Source organism: Macaca mulatta, chromosome 16 (genome assembly GCF_049350105.2).
Source record: "Macaca mulatta isolate MMU2019108-1 chromosome 16, T2T-MMU8v2.0, whole genome shotgun sequence".
NCBI classification, from domain to species: Eukaryota; Metazoa; Chordata; class Mammalia; order Primates; family Cercopithecidae; genus Macaca; species Macaca mulatta.
In genome coordinates, this window is record NC_133421.1 from 74801712 (window position 1) to 74826318 (window position 24607).

A 24607-nucleotide genomic window follows, 5' to 3' on the forward strand; every position below is an offset into this window, starting at 1 on the left:
TGACAATGTTAAACTGTTTACAGAAAGTAGGAAGCTGTGGGATGTTCCTCCCACTGTCACACACGCTGTCCTGTCCTACGTAACCAGTGTTGCTTATACTTCTCAATAAGCGAATACAAATTAAACAAAAAAATTAGTTGGAAATGACTCCTAGCCATTTTGTTAGCTTTCATCCATATCTCCAATTGTATCATCCAGCCAACCCCTGACTCCCATCTCTTTATCCATCTGAGTTACCAAATTATCTAGTTATTGTCACATGAGAAGGTTTTCTAAAACAGGGTAACTCAAAAGTGCAGTGGCAGGCATACTGAACGTACAGCCAGAGTAGAGTATTTTAAATATTTAATTCAGTACTAAAAGAGGCCACTTCTTACAATATATTATCCTCAATGTGTTGATTTATAGTAACTAGAAAGGTACCTTAAGTTATAACAAGAATGTGAATCTTGTATTTTTCTTTTCCACAGTAAGCTATTTAGCTGACCCATAATGGAACTAACCAAAAAAGGAAATGTTTGCCTTTGGGAACTTAGAAAGAAAAACATTCATGTTTACACCCAAAGTTATTACTAACAAATGAGTAGCCTGCTAAAAACCTAAGCTGTGTTATCAATACCCTATCCCTTGTCCCGAAAATTGATTAAAGGGCAGTTGTTCATCTTAAGCAAAATGTTAAGTCATGTAGAGCCTTAAAACCTGTCAGTTTTTAATTTTCATTAATAAGTTTAATAATCAAATCATTAGTTGAAAAGGTTAATTTTAATTTTAGTTACTTTATCTGCTAACCTCTTCTATTTCTTCTGATGTTTACTTTTCCTAACCAAAATTCAAAAATATGTTGCTAAACATAACAAAAACACATTCCAAAACCCCCCAAATAAAAATTATAATTATACGAGAACTTTCCACTTCCTAGAAAATTAGGAAATGGTTACAGAAATAATCTGTATTTCTCAAAAGGGCAGAATTAAATTATATTATTTATCTTTATGTTTTTATTTTTTTGAGACAGGGTCTCACTCTGACGCTCAAGTTGGAGTGCTTAGCATGATCCCCAACACTGCAACCTCCACCTCCTGAGTTCAAGCAATTCTTGCGCCTCAGCCTCCTGAGTAGCTAGGACTACAGGTACATGCCACCATGCCTGGCTAATTTTTGTTTTTGTTTTCTTTTTTTTTTTTTTTGGTAGAAATGGAGTTTTAACATGTCAGTCAGGCTGGTTTCCAACTCCTGACCTCAAGTGATCTGCCTGCCTCAGCCTCCCAAAGAGCTGGGATTACAGATATTTTACTTTTTTAGAAGACCTCTGTAATTAAGAATGTCTGAAAAATGAGGAAACAAAAGTGTCAGGCACTATGCTAGTGGGAGAGAAAAAGACAAACAAGGCATACCAAAGGACGTCTACATGACTGACAGCTACACATGAAAGTTGTAACTCTAACACACATAATGGGTACCGTGAGGAGTGACAGAAGCAAGCATGCTAGGGAAAGCAAAGGACACAGAGATCTCCATTCTAGCCAGGAAGACTGGAGATGTTTCAAAGAAGGAGACATAGCCCCTAATGCACTGGTCCTGGGGAAAGGGAGGCATGGGGCAAATTCATCCAAATCACCTATGGCTATTTGCTAAAAATACAGATCCCTGGGTCCCATCCCAGAATCCAGAATCAGATCGTCAGGTATGAAGTCTGAGCATCTACTTGTTTGTTTTAACAAGCATTCCAGTCCATGGGGTCCGTGGGCCACAATGAGTGTGATTATCACTGCATTAAGTGAAGGGCAAGACCTAATAACAGACAGGGTAAAGAATAATTCTGGCAGAGGGACTACGCATGACGACAGCTATAGAAGCAAAAAATTAGGGTATGTGGGAATCAAGAGATTACAGAGTATGTCCAGTGGCCTAATGAAATATATTGGAATCACAGGTAAGCTAGCTAGAGTCTTGACTCACACAAAGAAGCTGAACTCTGTTCTGGAGGTTATGGCAAGCCACCAAAGCTTTCTGAGCAAAGCAATGCTGTGTTTGAACAAGACTGCCTTGGAGTCCAAGCAAGAGGAAGCAGGACAATAACATGGAGGGAATGAATACAAGACATGTTACAGAGGTAGAAAAATCAGAACGTGGGGAGCTGCTGCATGTAGATGAGTAGATGGAATTGATGACTTTGAGGAAAATTTTAAGTAAGCCAGTGCCTTCTCAGTGCCTGACACTATGCCAAGCACCACAGCACATCCAAGAGTTTAAGAGCCATTAAGTCAACATAATAATGGAGCATCTATATGTGTCAGGTGCTATTAACAATGCTGAAGCCACGCATAGTGGCTCACGCCTGTAATCGCAACATTTTGGGAAGCCAAGACAGGAGGACTGCTTGAGGTCAGGAGTTCAAGACCAGCACAGGCAACATAGCAAGACCCCACCTCTACAAAAAGTTTTTAAAAAATTAGCTGGGTGTGGTGGCACACACCTGTAGTCCGAGCTACTTGGGAGACTGAAGCTGGAGAACCACTTGAGCCCAGGAGTTGAGTCTACAGTGAGCTATGATCACAACGGTGCATTCCAGCCTAGGCAACAGTGAGACCTTGTCTCTTAAAAAACAAAAGCAAAGAAACAAAAAACAATGCTGAGCATAGACTCAGGAAAAAAGAATCTCTGTCCTCCAGAAGTTTAAAATTAGATCTTGCTCTGTTCCTCTTTTCTTGTCTCTACTTTTCATCATGGAAAAAAGTATTTCTGGAACTTATCTCTCCTCATCTTTGAGGACTTCTTTACTCCTTAAGCATCAAGTGGCTCAAGTCAACAACAAGCAGGTCCTCATCCTGAGTGGTTTTACCTATTCGTTCTTAATTACAAAGATATACTTAAGGATGCTTTCTCAACGATGATGACATGACAGTCCTGATGTGAGACAGTTAGACCTAAGCTTCCAAATTTAAAAAACTGTCCATGAAACCCAATTTTAATTAAACGGACTTAGGGCAAATATGGAACTTGCCCACAGAGAACTTTCAGGTATGCAGTTCTTCATTTATTCATTTAATCCATATGCACTGTACGCTTATTACAGATGAATGTTTCTTCTCTGACCTGGAAGGATGAATAGAGCCTGAGAAAACTGAGTTGAAAGCGTGTGGTTTGTTGAGAAAATGAACTAAGAAGAAAGGAGAATAAGCAGCACTTAAAAACAGGAGGTAGATGGCCAGGCGCAGTGGCTCACACCTGTAATCTCAACACTTTGGGAGGGCGAGGCAGGTGGATCACCTAAGGTCAGGAGATTGAGACCAGCTTGACCAACATGGAGAAACACTATCTCTACCAAAAATATAAAATTAGCCAGGTGTGGTGGCGCATGCTTGTAATCTCAGCTACTCAGGAGGCTGAAGCAGGAGAATCGCTTGAACCTGGGAGGCGGAGATGAGCCAAGATTGCGCCACTGCACTCCAGCCTGGGCAACAAAAGCAAAACTCTGTCTCAAAAAAACACAAAACAACAAAAAAACGAAAAACAGGAGGTAGGGTGATGGGTGATGGGAAGGGGTATATGGAAGAACTCATGCAAGCAAGTCTACCAAAAATAAAGAAAGAAACATTCATCAAAGGACAAAACTAACCAGAAATCTGGGAATTGGATGGAGGTCATTTGTCAAGTTAAATTCATCATTTTCAACATGCAATACTGGCAGCTATTCATTTTAACAACAATGTGAGACAGAAATAAACACATTACTTGAAAAGACAAGATACAAACATGATAGAAGAGAACTATACAAGACGGTAAATAATCCAATGCTAGTTGAATGACAGATATAGTCAAAATTAAGGTGTCAGTTTTATAAAAAGCTATCAGGAACACTTTCCTAGAACTTTTAAAAGGCAAGACTGCTTCTAAGTACAAATAATAACAGCAAGGATGGCTGGTTGTACATCACCTTGTAGCCACACCCATTAATGTGGATTAATGTTGGTGACATCATCAAACAACTTCCTAAGCAGTTTATTTATTTACTTTTTTGGAGACGGAGTTTTGCTCTTATTGCCCAGGCTGGAGTGCAGTGGAGCAAACTCGGCTTACCGCAACCTCCACTTCCTGGGTTCAAGCGAGTCTCCTGCCTCAGCCTCCTGAGTAGCTGGGATTACAGGTGCCTGCCACCATGCCCGGCTAATTTTTGTATTTTTTAGTAGAGATGGTGTTTCCCCATGTTGGCCAGGCTGGTCTCGAACTTCTGACATCAGGCAGGTGATCCACCCGCCTCAGACTCCCAAAGTGCTGGGATTACAGGCATGAGCCACCGCACCCACCCAGCAGTTTTACTTTTAACTGTGACTCCATTTTAATCATACTAGAGTAAAACACTTCAGATCTGAATTACTTCCAAATGGCATACAGTCTAGATTTCTATCACTGCTGGAATCTTTCTGGCCTTTGGCAAATAAAACCCAATCACAGCATTCACAGTTAAAGTACCAAACACTTGATTAAAAATCTGTTTCAACTGTATTCTGTATTTTTAACCTGGACTGGATACTTTTTTTCCAAACCTGTCTTCAATGTTGTGTAACAGCTACAAAGTATTTTATGGGTAGTCTCCTTTAAGGAAAAAGGGGAAAAGTGCCTGGCGCAACGCCAGCAATTTAGGAGGTCAAAGTGGGCGGATCACTTGAGGTCAGGAGTTCCAGATCAGCCTGGCTAACATGGTGAAACTGCCTCTCCTAAAAAGACAAAAATTAGCCAGGTGTGGTGGAACGTGCCTGTAGACCCAGCTACACAGGAGGCTGAGGCACGAGAGTTGCTTGAACCCTGGAGGCAGAGGTTGCAGTGGGCCAAGATTACGCCACTGCGCTGTAGCCTAGGCAACACAGTGAGACTCCATGTCAAAATAAACCCCAAAAAAACAAATTTCTGAGGCTACAATTTTGGATAGATACATTATATTATGGAAGTCAGTGAAAAAGGTGTGCTAAAATCAGATACAGGTTGAGCATCCCTTATCTGAATGCCTGGGACCAGAAGTGTTTTGGATTTGTAATTTTTTCAGATTTTTGAAATATCTGCATACACAAGAGATATGCTGGGAGTGGGACTCAAGTCTAAACTAGAAATTCATTTATGTTTCATATATACCTTAAGACATGTAGCCTAAAGGTAATTTTATGCACTATTTTTACAAGTAGTCATTACAGACTAGGACACATTAGGTCTATCCCTTAGCCTCTCAGTCTGCTCCTCCAACTCAAATACTTTGAGATTTGAGAGCATTTCGAATTTTCGCATTAGGGATGTGCAACCTGTATTACTAAACGTCGCTAAAATAAAACCACACGTTTTAAAAGAGCAAATCTCTTACCAGCTGAAATTCTCGACGCCGGTCATAGGCATTCTGTATGCCGCTGTCTGCCCATAATGCTCTTATAGCAGGAAGATATTGTAAGAAAACCCTTGTTTCCACCATTCCTTGGGCTGCCATGGGGGCCCGGGTATCAAACGACATCATCTTATCTCCATGTTGTTGGTTTGAATTATCTCCCCAGGGAATATGAAGCTTCTCTCGAGCATCAACCAGCACCCTCATACCTTTGTTCAAAAAGAAGAAAAAAAAATGTATGGAGAGGAGTCATTACATATTATCATAAGTTTTTATTTCAGTATTATTTCCTTACACTTCTGAATTATCCCAGACAAATCTTCAAAAATGAAGACCAACATTAAAAACAAATGTAACTTCTCAGAGGTTAAAAAAAAATAACAGTTGCTCACTGTCTTAAAATTAGAGCCTTGAAAAGCAAATACTATTAGCACAATTCCTCTTTCTGAAGGATTTTTAACATGTTCCAATTTATAAAATAACTTCTGGGGTAGAAGGTAGTCAAAAAAGAACCCAACTCAAGAAGGAAAAAGAACTTATGTTGCACAGACCAATGTCCAAGCTCACAAGAAAACGGACACAACCAAGATTTTACGAGCCTAAAAGATGTTCATTTATGACACACTAAGAACCAACTATTACATTATAGCTCCATGTTCTGTTTGTTCCTTCGGCACCGTAACCCAACATTGAGTCTTCTAGGAACACATTCAAAATTTAAAAACTTCTTCCAGCCTAAGTTTCAATCCAGTTTAAGTCACAGGACGGCCTTCAATTTCCCTAAAAGGGAGGAAGAGCAACTGCAAAATAATACAAAATCGGACTCCAGCTCACAGAGGTTAGTTAGTTCAAACTCATATTTCATATCACTGATTTACTACTTTCATTACCTTTGATCAATCTGAACAGTCACTTGGCTATTAGGAAGTCATCTGTTTGAATAACTGAAAAACTGGTGTTTTTTGGGTTTTTTTTTTTTTTTTTTTAAATAGAGACGAGGTCTGGCTATGTTGCCCAGCTGGTCTGGAACTCCTGGGCTCAAGCCATCCTCCCACTGTGGCCTCCCAAAGTGCTGGGATTGCAGGAGTGAGCCACCACGCCCAGCCTGAAAAACTGTTCTTCTGTCAAATTTCATGTCAACTCGGAAAAACTAGATTCCTGACGACTTACATCATCTCGCAACAATGCTCAAGTAGATCACACTTACAACTCAGTGTACATTAAGAAGAGGTGTTTACCTGGCTCACAATCAGTTAACATGCTGATGCTATTCATTAACATAATTCCTTAAGTTCAGCTGCATCAGGTTACAAAGGTTCCTTCAATTAAGGACTGTCAAGGCAGAGTCTGCAGCCTTGAAAGAGACCTTAATTAGTTTTGTGCTAAACATTACAGCAGGATAAATACAACTGTTCTTTATAGTTTAACTGCAGAGGCACTAGGGCTACAGCGGGCTGTGGTCTAGTGATTCTCTCTAGTTCATTACTCCACAATGCCTGGCTCTTCAGGCAGTTTTTCCTTTACCCAAACGCTGGAAGGTGGGGGAGCGGGGTGACATTAAGAATTCCCTTATGTACTTCCTGACCAAAAAATCCCACTTAAAAGGACCTGCAATCTGTAGCAAACTCCTAAACTGCTCCCCAGATAAAATAAAATCCAGATGCACCTGAGGTACCAGGCTCTGCACCTAAATTCTGCCAAAATGTCTTTTCTATAGAACACACCTGACACACAGAAACACGAGTGTTAATTATCTTTCAAATGACAAAAACCGTCTTTTTTATTTCTTTGAATGCCCAGAAATAAACAACTTGTTTTTAACTTAAGAACAAAGTTTAATTTTAAAACTACTGTCAATAAAGGGCAGAACCAATTATCTAACTCAACACTCATTCATTGTTTCCATCTGTACAGCATCCACATGACTTTTAGGCCAGTCTTCTTACCACTACATTTCATCTAAACAGAAGTAGTGGTACTCCCTTCCCGCCAGCTCCCAGTTACTTAGCGAAAAGGAGAGTGGAACGTGTTGCACAGAAATTACACGTAAACATCCTACCTGACCGTGACACTGGGGCGAAAAAGCACAGAGGCTACTTTTTCAGACTAACTGTACGGGTCCATTCTCTTCTGATTCCAGTACGGTCAACCTGACACTCTCTCAAGTTTCATATCCTTGCTTAAAAGGAGGCTGTCACCCTACGCCCTTGACAAGAAGTATCGGGGGAAAAAGTTCCCTTATTGCGACGGTTCCAGAACTCGCTTGCTTAGGAGACTGCCAAGGAAACAGGGAGTTGGGAGCGCACGCGACCCCATGTGACTGGGGTCACCCAGCGGGGTAACGAGGTTCGGCCCACATCGCCCGAGCAGGGGATGGGGGTGAAGCGGCTGGGGCTGCCGTTCGGTCTTCCTGCCTCATCCGCAGCGGGGAGGACAGAAGAGGTCTCCCCACACCCCGAGGCAGCACCCAGCTCGCCCCACTTCCCTCTCGTAGGGGGCGAGACCAGGACGCGGTGGGGGGTGGGGGAATGGCCGTGACGCCCACCGGGGAGACAAGGAGGAGAGCAGGGCGACCCCGAGCATCCTCTTGCCTGGGGGCCGAGGGCACCCCGGGCGGGCAGGGTCGGTTCCCGGGGCGCGCCCCCTTCCCGCCAGCCCGCCCGCCGGGCCCGGTCCTCCGCCAGCGACAGAGCGGACGAGGGCGGTGCCCGGCCGCGCGCCCGCCGCCGCCCCAGCCCCCTGGCCCCTAACCCCCGGACCCCGTTCCCGGCCCGGCACCTTTGATCACGTTGCTGTAGATGGTGGGGCGGAACTCCTCGCGCGCGCGCTGGTCGAAATCCTGCCCGTGGATGATCCGCATCTGCTTCAGGAAGGTGGACTTGCCGCTCTCGCCTGCGCCCAGCAGCAGGATCTTCACCAGCCGCTTCACGTAAGTCTTTTCCCGAGACAGGCATTTGTCGATCTCCTTGGACTTGCGTTGCTGCTCGGCCTCGCCGCTCGTCAGCAAGCAGCCGGGGAAGCACACGGACAGCACGGACCGCGACGGCAGGAAGTCCGCCATCTTGCCGCCGCCGCCGCCGCCTCGGCGGGCCCCTCCGGCTCCCTCCACCTCCTCCTCCGGCGGCGGGCGGCTCCGGCACCGCGGCTCGAGGGCGGGGTGCGCGGTGGCGGCCCGAGCGCGCCCAGGGAGGGAGGGAACCAGCGAACTGACTCGCAGGGCGGGCCGAGCAGGGCGGGCCAGGAGAGCGGGGGAGGGAGGGAAGGAGGGCGGGCCCGGCCCGGGAGGGGCGGTGGCCCCGGAGCGTGCGCGCTCCCGCTGTCTCCCGGAGGCGCGCGCGCACGCCCTGGCCGCTCCCCCGCCTCCCGCCTTGGGCGGCGAGTCACGCGCTCGGTGTGTCGCTCGGGTGCCCACGGGGAGGGATGAGGAACCGCGGTCACGTGGGCCGGGCTAGGGAGCACAACTTTCTGTTTCCCTTTCATGGTCTGAACCTACTTGTGGGCAGAAGGGCTTGCCCGAGGCCTGGAGGCCGGAGACCAGGTCCCGGACGCGCCTCTTTGGGCTCCCACTCAGCCGCCCTTTCTCCCGCGTTGCGCGCCCGCTGCCCGCTGTTACCGCCCACCCGACCCATTTCGAGGCCACGAACTCGAAAGTTATTTGAACAGAACAGCTGGCGTGAGCCTGGCAGGCCTTTGGTGCATTTTCTTTATTTTATTTTATTTTATTTTTTATTTTTTGAGACGGAATCTCACCCTGTCGCCCAGGCTGGAGTGCAGTGGCGCGATCTCGACTCACGCAACCTCCGCCCCCCAGGTTCAAGCCATCCTCCCGTCTCAGCCTCCCGAGTAGCTGGGATTACAGGCGTGTGCCATCACACCCGGCTAATTTTTTGTATTTATTTTTAGATACAGGGGTCTTCCCCTATGTTGTCCAGGCTGGTCTCGAACTCCTGAGCTCAAGCAGTCCTCTAGCCTTGGCCTCCCACAGTGCGGGGATTCCAGACAGAGCCAGCGGGCCCTGGCCTGATGTGTTTTCTTAAGGTGATTCCCTTGACCTTCTCTAGTCTTCAAATCCCAGAACGGTAACGAGACGTCATCCACCCCCACTTCCAGCTCTTTCTGGCATTTTCAGACCCCTGCCAGGGCCATCTATGAGGGGAAAGAACTGAAGTTGATGTTCACCTGAGACGTGCTACGAGGGACTGTTAATGGCTCACTCGTGCATTCCACCTGGGCTGTGATGTGACTTCGGGGACGCTTGGCCGAGCCGGAATTAGTGAGTGGCAGCAGGAGGGTGAGGTCATGGTGAAAATCCCCTACACCGGACACTGTGATGCAGGCTCTTCCCAACAAGGAAGCAAATACACAAACACAACGAGGAATGGGAGCACGCACATTTTAGCTTTCCTGCCAGATTACAGAGGATATGACCCGTCAGGGGACTTTTTTTCTTTCCTAATGGCAGATTCAGGCCAGGACACCTGAAAGGAGGCCAGGAGAGAAGCCTCAAGGGACTGCTGTGGGTTGGCAGAGAAACTGCTTAACCGGGACCCCCTAAAACCGACCTCTTCATTCTTAGTATTTAGTTTCAAGTGGAAAAAGCCACTTTGGTCTGTCCTTGTTTTTGGCAATGCAACATAGCTTTGGGCTTCTGTGGCTCAGAAACTTCCTATGTGTGAGGGAGCTGAGGTAAGAGGTCAGCATGCCAAGAAACTCCTGAACAGGTTTAAATTTTAAAATCGGTACTAGTCAGTTACTGTCTGGGGTTGGGTTAATGACTGAGAAGCCTCAACTCAGTAGATTGGCTGCAGTAAACAATGCCTGTAGTAGGATTATCTCCTGTGGCTCTGGCAAGCCTGGAGGTTGGACAACATACGGTATATAAGTACAGTAGGCTCACCTCCGATATCTGTGGATTGATAGAGTCAGAATCACTGAGCAGTGCTGTCAGGCAAAATATATGGTAAAAGCCTGCCCTGGATGGAGAATTTCTCCATCATCCCATCTAGTGTTTGGGAGGCCCTGTTCTCAGCATGCAAGGACTCGCCTCTCCTAGGATTGGGGCATAGAACCTGTCCCCAAGCACTGTTTTTGCATTGACCCCAGGTGCTAATCTGAACTCCAACAAAGACAGAGGAGAGAAACTTGTAGGTTGGTAGTTAACATCTTTTTTCAGAAGTGTGTGTAACATAATGGAAAACCAAGAATGCCTAGGAGGCAGGAAGGTATTCCTGCCCAGCCAGTTCATGTTGTGACATGCAGAGCAGCAGAGAAAGCTATTCAAAGTCCTGCGTGTAAGCTTGCCTTGGAACAAACTTGGCTCACATCGAGTCTGGCTCTTCTACTCAGTGTAGTTTTTTAAAAGAGACCTCTTTGACCTGAAAGTCAAATGAAGGAAGAAGAAGAAGGAGGAAGGAAGAAAGAAAGAAAAAGAGGGCCAGGCACAGTAGCTCATGCCTGTAATCCCAGCACTTTGGGAGGCTGAGGCGGACAGGTCACTTGACGCCAGGAGTTTGAGACCAGCCTGGCCAACATGGTGAAACCTCATCTCTACTAAAAATACAAAAATTAGTGGGGCTTGGTGGTGGGTGCCTGTAGTCCCAGCTACTCGGGAGGCTGAGGCAGGAGAATTGCTTGAACCCAAGAGTTGGAGGTTGCAGTAAGCTGAGATCACGCCACTGTACTCCAGCATGGGTGACAGAGTGAGACTCTCTGTCTCAAAAAAAAAAAGAGGAATGAATGAATGAAAGAAAAAGAGACCTCTTTGGGTCCAACCTGGGGTTTGGCTGCAGCTGTCCAGCTTCTCCTAACTGGTGATCAAGACACCTTGTAAATTGTAAACATAGAAATGAGTTAGAGACATGGTGGTTTCTCAAAGAGTTGAACATAGAATTGCCATGTGACCCAGTAATTTTGTCCTGGGTATGCCCCCCAAAATACTAAAAAGAATTGAAAACAATGTTCAAACAATAACTTGTATACCCACATTCATGGCAGCACCATTTATAGTAGCCAAAAGATTAGCTGGCCGCAGTGGTTCATGCCTATAATCCAAACACTTAAGCCAGGAGTTCAAGAGCAGCCTGGGCGACATGGTGGAACCCTGTCTCTACAAAAAATATATAAAAATTAGCTGAAAGTGGTGTGTGCCTGTGGTCCTAGCTACTCAGAAGGCTGAGGTGGGAAAATCACTTGAGCCCAGAAGGCGGAGGCTGCAGTGAGCCGAGATTGCACCACTGCACTTCAGCCTAGGGAACAGAGCCAGACCCTGTCTCAAAAAAAAAAAAAAAAAAAAAAAAAAAAAAGCCAGATGTGGTGACACACACCTGTATCCCAGCTACTCAGGAGGCTGAGGCAGGAAGATTGCTTGAATCCAGGAGCTCAAGGCTACAGTGAGCTATGATCATGCCACTGAACTCTAGTCTGTGTGACAGAGCGAGATCCTGTCTCTAAAAAACAAGACACAAAGAGGGGAACAACAGACACTGGGACCTACTTGAGGGTGGAAGGTAGGAGGAGGGAGAGGATTAAAAAAAAATACCTGGCCGGGCCCGGTGGTTCACACCTGTAATCCCAGCACTTTGGGAGGCCAAGGCGGGCGGATCACCTGAGGTCAGGAGTTCGAGACCAGCCTGGCCAATATGGCGAAACCCTGTGTCTACTAAAAATACCAAAAATTAGCCGAGCATGGTGGCGCATGCCTGTAATCTCAGCTACTCAGGAGGCTGAGACAGGAGAATTGCTTGAACCTGGTAGGCTGAGGTTGCAGCGAGCCCACATCACGCCTTTGCACTCCACCCTGGGCAACAAGAGTGAAACTCTGTCTCAAAAAACAAAACAAAAGAAAACCTATCGCATACTATACTTATTACCTGAGTGACTAAATAATCTGTACACCAAACTTGAGATGAGCGGTTTACCTACATAACAAACTTGTATGTGTACTCCTAAACCTAAAATAAGAGTTTAAAAAACCCCACAACAACAAAAAGGGAATAACCAAAAGATGTCCACATGTCCATCGATGAATGAATGGATAAACAAAATGTCATATATCTGCATTGCAATTATTCTGCCATAAAAAGGAATGAGGTGCTGACACATGCTACCATATGAATGAACTTTGAAAATAGTAGGCTAAGTGAAACAAAAGGCCACATATTATAAGGTTCCACTTATGTGAAATGTCCAGAATAGGCAAATCCATAAAACAGACAGCAGATGAGGTGAGGGAAGATGTGGGGAGACTGCTTAATGGTGCCGAGTTTCGTTTTGGGATGACGAAAATGTTTTTGGAAATAGATAGTGATGATGGTTGCAGAACATTGTGAATGTACTAAATGCCACTGAATTCTACACTGTAAAATCGTCACATGATGAATTTTATGTTATGTGAATTTTGCCACAATAAAACAAAAGAATTGGGGAAAAATAAATATATATTATATATTTATAATATATATACTATAAATATTTATTTTATTTTATTTTATTTTATTTTATTTTATTTTATTTTTCCAAGACAGAGTCTTGCTCTGTCACCTAGAGCTAGAGTGCAGTGGCATGATCTCGGCTCACTGCAACCTCTGCCTTCCGGGTTCAAGCAATTCTCCTGCCTCAGCCTCCTGAGTAGCTGGGATTACAGGCGCTGCCACCATGCCCTGCTAATTTTTGTATTTTTAGTCTGCCTTCCAGGTTCAAGCAATTATCCTGCCTCAGCTTCCTGAGTAGCTGGGATTACAGGCGCTGCCACCATGGCCGGCTAATTTTTGTATTTTTAGTAGAGACGGGGTTTTACCATGTTGGCCAGACTGGTCTCGAACTCCTGACCTCGTTATTCGCCCAAAGTGCTGGGATTACAGGCATGAGCCACCGTGCCCAGCCAGAAAAATATTTTCTGTACAAAGTCATTGGCATTTAAGGTTGAAGTGCTCACAGTGTGCAACATTCAAAGAATGAAAGTGCCATTGTGTTTATTTCAAAATAATGCTGACAACTGAAATTCTTTGCAACAGAAGGAAATCTAGCAGTTGCTTCAAGTTACATTGTAATCATAATAATGATATTTTAATTTTCAGGTATATTGTTTTGTAACTTTAAAAAAATCCAAACTTTTTAAGGGAGTATAAAGTCTGCTAGTTAGAATTGAATCTGCTGGATGCTGTGTTTCCAACGGACCCAGATGTGAACTCATTGGAAGCATCTGTTTTGTTGCTAGCCCGTTAATCCATATGCAAATGGATTCAGATGCCCTGTGGAGCTGTGATAAAATAGTTGCAGCAGTTGATTAGTTGCAATGTTCGTTTCTTTCTGGAAACTCAGTTTAGTGTCAGTCTTGCAAGATAAATAATTAAAGGTGTGACTGAAAAGGAAATACATTTCCAAATAGCTTTTCTCCTCTTGTCACCCTAGAAAGAAACAAGCTCTTTCCAACAATACTGCCAGTCTTGAAATCTATTTCTAACTCTTCTGGAAAGATAGGCTTCTTATAGTTACAGTTTATTTTCAATTAAAAAAAAAAAAGGTCTTACTTTGTGCCAAATAACTTTGGGCTGTTTACAAAAATCAGAATCATCCACAAAGGACAAAAAATGTGTCACCCTCAGACATATTCAGAAGAATGTGCCAAAGGCTGTAGGAACAGTTCCAAAAGAGGAGTTAAAAAAATTTTTTTGATGGGAAATATAATTTAAATAAGTGTTTCCCCTGCCAAGGTGACTACTCACTACTCAGGATGGGACAACGACCATTTACATATGTTTATTTAAAAATCCGTCACATTACTTGATGGTTAAACCTTGTGTTAATCCAACCTTCTTATTAGAAAACTCTCTTTTGTTTCACCATCAGTACAAAATAGGTGGATTCTAACCCTTCCTTACAGACAAAACAGGCGTAGACTTTTCTTACTTTCCATAGGGAAAGGAAGGGAATTCCCAAGCCCTCCCAAAATACAAATCCCTTGCATTTGTGTCATGTTTTAAATGCCTCAAAGCACTTTGACCTACTTTATCTCATTCTCTACTCACAGTAACCTGACTAGGAACACCCAACATTAACCTCGCTCCCATTGAGCAAATGACTCTCTGAAAGCCTCATTCACTGTGGCCAGTTGCAGAGCTGGAACTGGAAGCTGCTTAGTCCAGTGGTTTTTTTTTTTTTTTTGGTAAGAGATAAGATCTCACTCTGTTGCCCAGGCTGCAGTGCAGTGGCACTATCATAGCTCACTGTAGCCTCGATCCTCCCACCTCAGCCTTCTAAGTAGCTAGGACTACAGCTGTGCCCTACCAGGCCTGGCAATTTTTTTTAGTTTTAGTATGTTGCCCTGGTTGATTTTGAACTCCTAGGCTCAAGTGATCCTCTTGCCTTGGCCTCCCGCAGTGCTGGGATTATAGACATGAATGACTGTACTCTGCCCCAATGTTCTTGACTTTCTCTGTTGTTGTTTTTTAAGAGACAGGCTCTCACTATGTTGTTCAGGCTGGTCTTGAACTCCTGGCCACAAGCGATCCCCCCACCTTGGCCTCCCAAAGTGCTGAGATTACAGGCATGAGCCACTATGCCTAGCCCTCCGTGCTCTTTTTGATGTACCAAAATTGCCGTAGTGCCCAGAATGCTCAACTGTATGAATTTCAAACCTGAGACAAGTAGCTAACTGGACTTAACCTCCAGGCACCATAGAGTTCAGTACTTTCTTTATTATTTTTCCAGCCTCTTTCAGGCTGACTGCCATCTTGAAGTTCCCCAGCTCAGATGGATCCTGGTAAGATGTTCTGTACTTTTAACTCAGGCTCTGGTTTGTAAAATATTCCAGGTGGCTGATGGAGAAATAAGAAAAGAAGAGCCAAACTTGTTTGTTTGTTTATTTGTATGATGCACAAGCCCCACACATTGTTCACTTACCATGAGGTAGATTTAAAAAGAAAACCGTGTGTGTGTGTGTGTGTGTGTGTGTGTGTGTGTGTGTGTGTGTAATGAAATTTGGTGTTGCCTTTACCAGAATAAGCCTCTCATGTGGAAAATTTTGTATGAAACTAGACATGTGGAATCAAATTGGTGGTGGTTTTGTTTGTTGTTGTTAATAATGGAAAACATGACTTTCATTATTGGTTTTATTTTTCTCAGCCTCCAAAAGAGACCTATGGGCTGCTGTTGACCAGCTGAGACCTCAGCTCCCCCAAAGTCAGAAGCTGGTACTGTCTTAAAGGCACACTGGCACTCACAAAATCCTTCCACCTTGCTCACTGCGTGAGATAGGTTTAAGGGCGATCTCTTTATGTAACACTAATCACAAGGCTTCGCCCGTAAATCTGAGATTCGGAAAAACTCAAAACATCGTGCTTACCCCCTCTCCTTTATTTTTACTTACAGCTTTTAAAGCAGAGGGATACGTTTTTAGTATTTTATTGCCTGTCAGTGCGCTGCCCCTTGCCAGAAACGGGTAACGATACTTTTAAATCATTTACATATTTATTTTTATGAGACAGAGTCTCACTCTGTCACCCAGACTAGAGTGCAATGGCACGATCATAGCTTACTGCAGCCTCCAACTCCTAGGCTCAAGGGGCCCTCCTACCTCAGCCTCCCAAGTTGCTGGGACCACAGGCCACCACATCCAACTAATTATTTTATTTTTTGTAGAGACAGGTTCTCACTTTGTTGTCCAGGCTGGTCTTGAGCTCCCGGCCTCAAATGATTCTCCCACCTCGGCCTCAAAAAGTGCTACGACTACAGAGGAGACCCACTGTGCCTGGCCTAAGGACGCTTGAACGTAAATTCTGTTTCTCCAGTGAAGTTCAAGATGGCAGTCTCAATTCATTCCTCCACGTGAAGATCTTCTGCTCGCAACCCGGCAGTAGGTACCAGTTTTCTTTCCCTTGGAACACTGGATTAGCAAGCTTGGACCTGCCCCTTCCAGCAACCACACTTCTGGCTAGCTTGCTCTGCCTACAGGTAGCATCACATGTCATGACCTGTAGACCTGGCCTTTGCCTCAGTGCAGAATGCCAGGGCATGTCCGCTGGTTGAGTTTATCATTGAGCAGAAAGGGCTCACAGAGTGCTGAGATATAGTCCATGCAGCCTTTGTCAGACCATAACATGTGGCCTCCCAGTGCAAACAATATCATAAGTTTTCTTTAAACTCCTGTGTCAGCTGCTACAGAAAGGAAAGGCCTGCTCACGATAGGAGTCAGGGAAAGGTAGCAACTGCTGAGTCAGAATGACAGACTTAAAGGGCTTAGCAGATGAGGCACTATAGCTGAGGTCTCTCATTTACTTTATTTATTTAGAAACAGGGTCTTGCTCTGTCACCAGGCTGGAATGTAATGGTGAGGTCACTGCTCACTGCAGCCTTGACCTCCTGGGCTCAAACGATCCTCCTTCCTCAGCCTCCCAAGTAGCTGTGACCACAGGCACGTGCCACCATGCTCTGCTAATTTTTAATTTTTTTATAGGGATGGGGTCTCACTATGTTGCCCAGGCTGGTCTTGAACTCCTGGGCTCGAGCAGTTTGCCCACCTCAGTCTCCCAAAGTGCTGGGATTACAGGCGTGAACCACTGCAGCTGGCCCTCATATACTTTAGTTATTAGCTTTCTCCTGGTTGTGGAAAAGTTATGCCAGGCCCAAGGAGGAGAAGAGGAGAAAATAAAAACAAAGGAAGGTGCTGGGTGTGTGGCAAGCAATTGTGTATTTGTGATTGTTTCCCCTTTCTTTGCTAATAAGCAGAACTATAATAGGAAAAACTCCCTTAAGATAGTGAGATACTGGGTGTGGTGGCTTATGCCTGTAATTCTAGCATTTTGGGAGGACAGGGTGGGAGGATTGCTAGAACCCAGGAGTTTGAGACCAGCCTGGGCAACATGGCAAGATCCCATCTCTATATCAAATATATATATATGTGTGTATATATATATGTATAAACACACACACGTATGTGTACATATATATACATATATACACACATATATATACATATATACACACACACACACACACACTTTTAAGATAGTGAGGGAGTTGACTTCTGTGGAAACCAGTATGGATCATAACAGATTTTTTTTTTTTTTTGAGGTGGAATCTCACTCTGTCACCCAGACTGGAGTGCAATGGTGCAATCTCGGTTCACTGCAACCTCCGCCTCCCGAGTTCAAGTTATTCTCCTGCCTCAGCTTCCTGAGTAGCTAAGATTATAGGCGCGCGCCACCATGCCTGGCTAATCTTTGTATTTTTAGTAGAGACGGGGTTTCACCATGTTGGTCAGGCTGGTCTCAAACTCCTGACCTCGTGATCCGCCCGCCTCGGCCTCCCAAAGCGCTGGGATTACAGGTTTGTGCCGCCGCGCCCGGCCCATATCAGATTGTTTGCTATTCTTTTGGTTTTCCAGAGAAGAATGCAGTACAGTGGGGAGAACCCCAGGGAGAACTCAGTTAATAGAAGAGAGCTTTGCCTTTCTTATCTGTAAACTGGGAGTTATACACACAGATTTATTGTAGGAGTAGATTACAGAACCCCCAGACTCAGTGTTTGTCCATAAATGGGAGGTTTAGTTTTAGATTTTTTGACGAAGGAACAACAAAATTTCTTTAAAAGCCCTTTGAAGGTTTAGCAATGTTGTTATTGTCAGAATGCTCTTGCTGTATCTTTACAAAGCTCTTCCTTCTGTGGTTTAAACATAGTCGCTCCCTTTCTCATGCTCAGGCTCACAGCCACAGGTGTGTCCCCAGACAGGATCCATTTCTGGTGGAAAGGGCCTGATGCAGCAATAAGAAAAAAAAAAACATGGCCAGGCACGGTGGCTCAAGCCTGTAATCCCAGCACTTTGGGAGGCCGAGACGGGCGGATCATGAGGTCAGGAGATCGAGACCATCCTGGCTAACACGTTGAAACCCCGTCTCTACTAAAAAAAAAAAAAAAAACTAGCCAGGCGATGTGGCAGGCGCCTGTAGTCCCAGCTACTCGGGAGGCTGAGGCAGGAGAATGGCGTGAACCTGGGAGGCGGAGCTTGCAGTGAGCTGAGATCCGGCCACTGCACTCCAGCCTGGGTGAGAAAGCCAGACTCCGTCTCAAAAAAAAAGAAAAAAAAAAAAATGCCTATTTAGGGTTATATCCAGAATCTCAACTCTGAAGAGAGGAAGGATTTATTAATTCCTACGAGCCTAAGGAATTACTTCTTCAGCCAGAAAGCAGAGGTTCGAGTAGGGATGCTGGCACTGTACAGTAAGAGCAAGAGCTTTTATCTGAAGGGGCGGGGGGCTTGTGCAAAAGGGGGAAAAAAAAGGAGCGCATTTTATATTCTTTTTTTTTTTTTTTTTTTTTTGAGACGGAGTCTCACTCTGTTGCCCAGCCTGGAGTGTAGTGGCATGACCTCGGCTCACTGCAACCTCTGCCTCCCAGGTTCAAGCAATTCTCCTGCCTCAGCCTCCCTAGTAGCTAGGATCACAGGTGTGTGCCACCATGCCTGGCTAATTTTTTTGTATTTTTAGTAGAGACAGGGTTTCACCATGTTAGCCAGGCTGGTCTCGAACTTCTGACCTCAAATGATCTGCCCGCCTCAGCCTCCTGAAGTGTTGGGATTACAGGCATGAGCCACTGCACCCGGTCTGGGCTTTGTATTCTAATCTGGAAACTGGACATTATAATTTCAGAGGGTTTCGTAAGGGTTATATAAAAGAGCAGGCTATCCATGTTACCACATTTTCTTCTATCAAAGTGCTCATTGTCCAGTTGATGGACTGGTATCTATGCCATCAAGGTCAGGGGCAATGGGGGGTGCCTCATGGGCATGAATGTGGATGAGTCAGCCTGCACACCCATGCTCTGTGCACTCCTTCACCCCCAGCAGCTGCCACTGGACAGCCCTCAGGCCTAGGATGGGCACATCAGTGTTGCAGTCCTCCCTCAGCACAGCCCTACACCCAGACCTTGGCCTGCTTGAATGAAGAGCCTTGGAGTTCCCCGTACCCAGGGTTTGGTCTGAGGGGAAGTACAGGCTCTGGTAAGTCCCTTGGCCTTGCTTCATGCGTAGGGGTAGCACCAGGTGAGGGCCAGAGCAGGATCCTCTAAAGCACAGGTGGGCAGGGGCCTCTGTTGCCTGGAGCTAAGAGTGGTACTGGCTGGGAAGACATAATGCAATAGCATCTAAATTGCCCCTGTTTGACAGGGGCTGAACTAGACCTCCAAGTTCCTAGACTCTGAAAGTGGATCCCAATGGGGATACTGAATGTTCAGCTGAAACACTGCCTTGAATGTATGCAGTAGCCAGAGTTTGGCAGGGGACTGTCTGTGCCCTTCCCGTGGGAGCCTGCTGAGGCTCCTGTGGTCACTCCCCTTCCCAAGGCTACCCAGGGCAAGAACCCAAAGGGCACTTTATAGAACAGCAGATATAAAATGCATTTTGGACTGTCCCTCAGTTATTCTGTCACCCTGGATTTCTGCTAAGGGAAGAGCGTTATCCTTAAGGAGTTAAACACACTTCAAGAGGAGGTGGGAGTTCTGCCCTGAGGCAGGGTGTGAAGCCCCTAAGCCCCTTCCTCCATGATTAATGAGCTAAGCGTAGGCATTCAGAAGAGTGGAAGGTGCAAGGTGCTCAGATGTATCAAGATTAACACCTACAGGCCGGGCGTGGGCGCGGTGGTTCATGCCTGTAATCCCAGCACTTTGGGAGGCTGAGGAGGGTGGATCATCCAAAGTCAAGAGTTCAAAACCAGCCTGGTCAACATGGTAAAACCCCATCTCTGCTAAAAATACAAAAATTAGCCGGGCGTGGTGGTGCGTGCTTGTAGTCCCAGCTACTTGGGAGGCTGAGGCAGGAGAATCGCTTGAACCTGGGAGGGGAGGTTGCAGAGAGCAGCCTGGGGAACAGAGCAAAGCTCCATCTCAAAAAAAAAGAAAAGAAAAAATTAACACCTACTGTCTTAGATGGTTTTCTAAGGATCACAGATCCACAGAGACTGGGGGCAAATTTGTTACAACAATTAAGGAATTGGGAAAAGGAGTGCTATTTAATTCCTCTTGGGGACAAACAGTCTTCACCCAATAGACTCACCAAGGACAGCAACATGAGTTCTGATGGAAAATCTAAACAAACTACATACTTAACAATTTTATGTCTTGTTTCCTAATAGATCTGACCCTCAATGGTCCTATTCTTAATTACTTAATCCTTGACATAAAAGACGGAACAAATAATGGTAGTGATCACTTTATCAATAGGCAGAAACTATGAAGTATTTCTACAACACCTTTCCCTCCATCCCTCAACCTAGTCTTCTCTTAAAATAACATTTTCCCTTTCCTTTCCTTCCTCCTTCCCACCCTCCCTTCCTCTCTCTCTTCTCTCTCTCTTTCTCCCCTCCCTCCCTCCCTCCCTCCCTCCCTCCCTCCCTCCCTCCCTCCCTTCCTTCCTTCCTTCCTTCCTTCCTTCCTTCCTTCCTTCCTTCCTTCCTTCTGTCCTTCTGCAGTGGCATGATCTTGGCTCACTGCAACCTCCACCTCCCGGGTTCAAGTGATTCTTTTGCCTCAGCCTCAGGGATTACAGGCACCCACCACCACGCCTGACTAATTTTTATATTTTTAGTAGAGATAGGGTTTCACCATGTTGGCCAGGCTGGTCAGAATAACAACATATTCTTAGGAAGTTTTTTTTTTTTTTTTTGACAAATTACTATCTTGGTTAATTTTATGTCCATTTAGTGCCAGCCATTTTTCGAGTTTCACCAGCAGTGGTAGAAAACACACAAAGCTCTCCTTGTTTTTGGTTTCCAGTCCATCTTGCCCCCGTTCCCATCCTTTCCTTCCCACCGCACCCCCCCCAGCTCTTCCTTCCCTAGTCTCCTTTCCCACGCTGCTCAAGGTACCTTGTGTCTGAGGTTCTATGGCATCCTCACTTCTTTCCATCACAGCTCTTGTTACCCTAGATTGTAATTGTCCCCTTCCTTGCCTACCACACCGGAATAGGGGTTCAAGTAAGGGACACAGCTAACTTATTCTGTATCTTCAGCACCTAGCATGACATATAATAAAGGCCCAATAGTGTTTTTTAAAATTTTTTACTTTTTTAGAGACTGCATTTCGTTCTGTCACCCAGGCTGGAGTGCAGCAGCACAATCACAGTTCACTGCAGCCTTGAACTCCTGGGCTCGAGTGATCCTCCTGCCTCAGCCTCTCAAGTAGCTGGAATTACAGTTGTGCACTATCATACCTGGCTAAGTTTTAAATTTTTTGTAGTGACAAGGTCTTGCTGTGTTGCCTAAGCTTGAGTGCAGTGGTATGATCACAGCCGGCTAGTTAAAATTTTTTTTTTTTTTAGACGGAGTCTCGCTCTGTTGCCCAGGCTGGAGTGCAGTGGCATGATCTGCAAGCTCCGCCTCCTGGGTTCACGCCATTCTCCTACCTCGGCCTCCCTAGTAGCTGGGGCTACAGGCAACTGCCACCACACCTGGCTAATTTTTTTTGTATGTTTGGTAGAGACTGGGTTTCACCGTCTCGTCCTAGCCAGGATGGTCTCTTTCCTGACCTCGTGATCCGCCCGCCTCAGCCTTCCAAAGTGCTGGGATTACAGGCATGAGCCACCGCACCTGGCTAAACATTTTCTTTAGAGATGGGATCTTGCTGTGTTGCCCAGGCTCATCTTGAACTCCTGGCCTCAAACAACTTACCTACCTCAGCCTTCCAAAGCACTGGAATTACAGACGTGAGCCACTACACCTGGCCAAGATGCAATAATTGAACATAATTTAAATGAGTATGCATCATCTCCAGGCAGCCACCCTTCTTCCTGCATTTCTGAGGGTTGGGAGCTGGATTCTCTGTCCACCAGAACTATAGGGAACTATGCAATGACTAGAAAAGAGACTTTTGGCTCATCTCTACTTGTTAGAACCAGAGTCCTGGGTCTTACTACACACTATGCTACCTAAAAATGAGTAAATAGGCTGGGTGCGGTGGCTCACTCCTGTAATCCTAGCACTTTGGAGGCCAAGGAGGGCAGATCACGAGATCAAGAGATCGAGACCATCCTGGCCAACATGGTGAAACCCTGTCTCTACTAAAAATACAAAAATTAGCTGGGCATGGTGGTGCATGCCTGTAGTCTCAGCTACTTGGGAGGCTGAGGCAGGAGAATTGCTTGAACCCAGGAGGCGGAGGTTGCAGTGAGCTGAGATCCTCTGAGATCTCACTGCACTCCAGCCTGGTGACAGAGCGAGACTCCATCTCAAAAAAGAAAAGGGTCGGGGGGTAAATAATACCACATTGTGGGCTATGAAGTGGATCTAATTAAGGATGTATGTATGTTGGGGTGGGGGTGGAAGATTGGGGCGCAACAGCATACAACAGACATCAGTCTCGTAGCCCGCTCACAGACAGGCGAGCGGGACAGTCACGTTTCCCTGTGTGGGCCAGGGTAAACCAGAACTTCAGCCATCAATATCAACAGCAGATACTTCATGGATGCCCTCTTATCAGATGTGAGGTGGGGTCAGAAAGAAGTCAGCAGGCATTTTTAAATCCCACCTCTGGCACCTCATGCATCTATCGGTTCCCGGTCATGACCCACCTAAGTTCTTTGAGCATCATTTACCTTATCTGAAAAATGGAGCTAATTATGCCCACACCTCAGGGTTGCTGAAAGGGTTAAGTATGATAACATATGTAAAGCATCTGGCAAAGTGCCTGTCCCATAACAGGAGTCCAGAAATAGTAGCCTTTGCTGCTAGGTAATGGAGATAAAAAATGGTAACAATGAGTTCATAATATACATACGAAGTTTTAAAAAACCAACACAAAGTTTGCATATGCTGAGTTTTAAAGAAGGTGTGCTGATCATTGCTTCAGGAATGCAGCGACCGGAGCACGGTTAATATAAATACAATGCGAGTCACTGTGTGGGCACCATGGCTGGGATCACCACCATCCAGGCGGTGAAGCGCAAGATTCAGGTTCTGCAGCAGCAGGCAGATGATGCAGAGGAGCGAGCTGAGCGCCTCCAGCGAGAAGTTGAGGGAGAAAGGCGTGCCCGGGATCAGGGAGAGGCTGAGGTGGTCTCCTTGAACCGTAGGATCCAGCTGGTTGAAGAGGAGCTGGACCATGCTCAGGAGCGCCTGGCCACTGCCTTGCAAAAGCTGGAAGAATTGGAAAAAGCTGCTGATGAGAGTGAGAGAGGTATGAAGGTTATTGAAAACCGGGCCTTAAAAGATGAAGAAAAGATGGAACTCCAGGAAATCCACCTCAAAGAAGCTAAGCACATTGCAGAAGAGGCAGATAGGAAGTATGAAGAGGTGGCCTATAAGTTACTGATCATTGAAGGAGACTTGGAATGCACAGAGGAATGAGCTGAGCTGGCAGAGTCCCGTTGCCGAGAGATGGATGAGCAAATTAGACTGATGGACCAGAACCTGAAGTGTCTGAGTGCTGCTGAAGAAAAATACTCTCAAAAAGAAGACAAATATAAGGAAGAGATCAAGATTCTTAGTGATAAACTCAAGGAGGCAGAGACCTGTGCTGAGTTTGCAAAGAGATCGGTAGCCAAGCTATAAAAGACAATTGATGACTTGGAAGATAAACCGAAATGCACCAAAGAGGAACACCTCTGTACACAAAGGATGCTGGACCAGACTCTGCTTGACCTGAATGAGATGTAGAACACCCCAGTCCCACCCTGCTGCTGCTCCTCCCTCTGACCCAGACTCTGCCTGAGGCCAGCCTGCCCGAAGCTGCCCTTTAACTGAGGCCTGATCTTTAACTGGAAGGCTGCTTTCTCCTTTTGCCTCCCCCTCCTTCCCTGTGTCTTTTTCGCCAAACTGTCTCTGCCTCTTCCCGGAGATTCCAGCTGGGCTGGAGGCCGAGCACCTTTGGAAACAACATTTAAGGGAATGTGAGCACAATGCATAATGTCTTTAAAAAGCAGGTGGTGATGTACACATTTTGTCATTACCTTTTTTGTGGTTTTGTAGCAACATTTGTAAAACATTCCAAATAATTCCACAGCCCTGAAGCAGCAATCGAATCCCTTTCTCACTTTTGGAAGGTGACTTTTCACCTTAGTGCATGCATATTCCCCTCTCCATAGAGGAGAGGAAAAGGTATAGGCCTGCCTTACTGAGAGCCAAGCAGAGCCGGGGGAGACTCCCCTGTGGGAAGCCTCATTGCTCTGTACAAAGTACTAGCCAAACCAGAAAGGTGATTCCGGGAGGAGTTAGTCAAACAACAACAAGGACAAAAAATGTGCTGTTCACGTTT

General features: G+C 45.7%; 1 protein-coding gene, 2 long non-coding RNA genes and 1 pseudogene across 6 annotated transcripts in view; 2 read left to right on the top strand and 2 right to left on the bottom strand.

Moving 5' to 3' along the window:
* Positions 1-8551, bottom strand: part of GNA13 (G protein subunit alpha 13) — a 47990-nt gene extending 39439 nt beyond the window's left edge. Inside the window, exons 1-3 of one of the 3 annotated variants that reach the window (XM_077972525.1) lie at positions 8249-8551; positions 8150-8173; positions 5354-5580 (exon numbers count right to left, since the gene is read on the bottom strand). In XM_077972525.1, the coding sequence (XP_077828651.1) occupies positions 5354-5580; positions 8150-8173; positions 8249-8432 (435 nt within the window). In that variant the 5' untranslated portion in view covers positions 8433-8551. Of the gene's footprint in view, positions 1-5353; positions 5581-7430; positions 7615-8149 lie in introns of those variants that run through there. The other 2 variants (XM_015120126.3, XM_015120128.3) reach the window with 2 other exon arrangements.
* LOC144335892 (uncharacterized) lies at positions 1155-3338 on the top strand. Its single transcript, XR_013407096.1, has 2 exons — positions 1155-3137; positions 3185-3338. It is a non-coding gene; the product is annotated as an uncharacterized LOC144335892 (long non-coding RNA).
* On the bottom strand, positions 1155-5213 carry LOC144335887 (uncharacterized). The gene is made up of 2 exons (XR_013407091.1): positions 4711-5213; positions 1155-3315 (listed from the first exon to the last, which is right to left on the bottom strand). It is a non-coding gene; the product is annotated as an uncharacterized LOC144335887 (long non-coding RNA).
* LOC114673172 (uncharacterized) lies at positions 7724-24149 on the top strand (annotated as a pseudogene). Its single transcript, XR_013407086.1, has 5 exons — positions 7724-8300; positions 9275-10057; positions 16010-16223; positions 23204-23364; positions 23491-24149. The product of XR_013407086.1 is annotated as an uncharacterized LOC114673172 (transcript).
* The last annotated feature ends 458 nt before the right edge of the window (positions 24150-24607 follow it).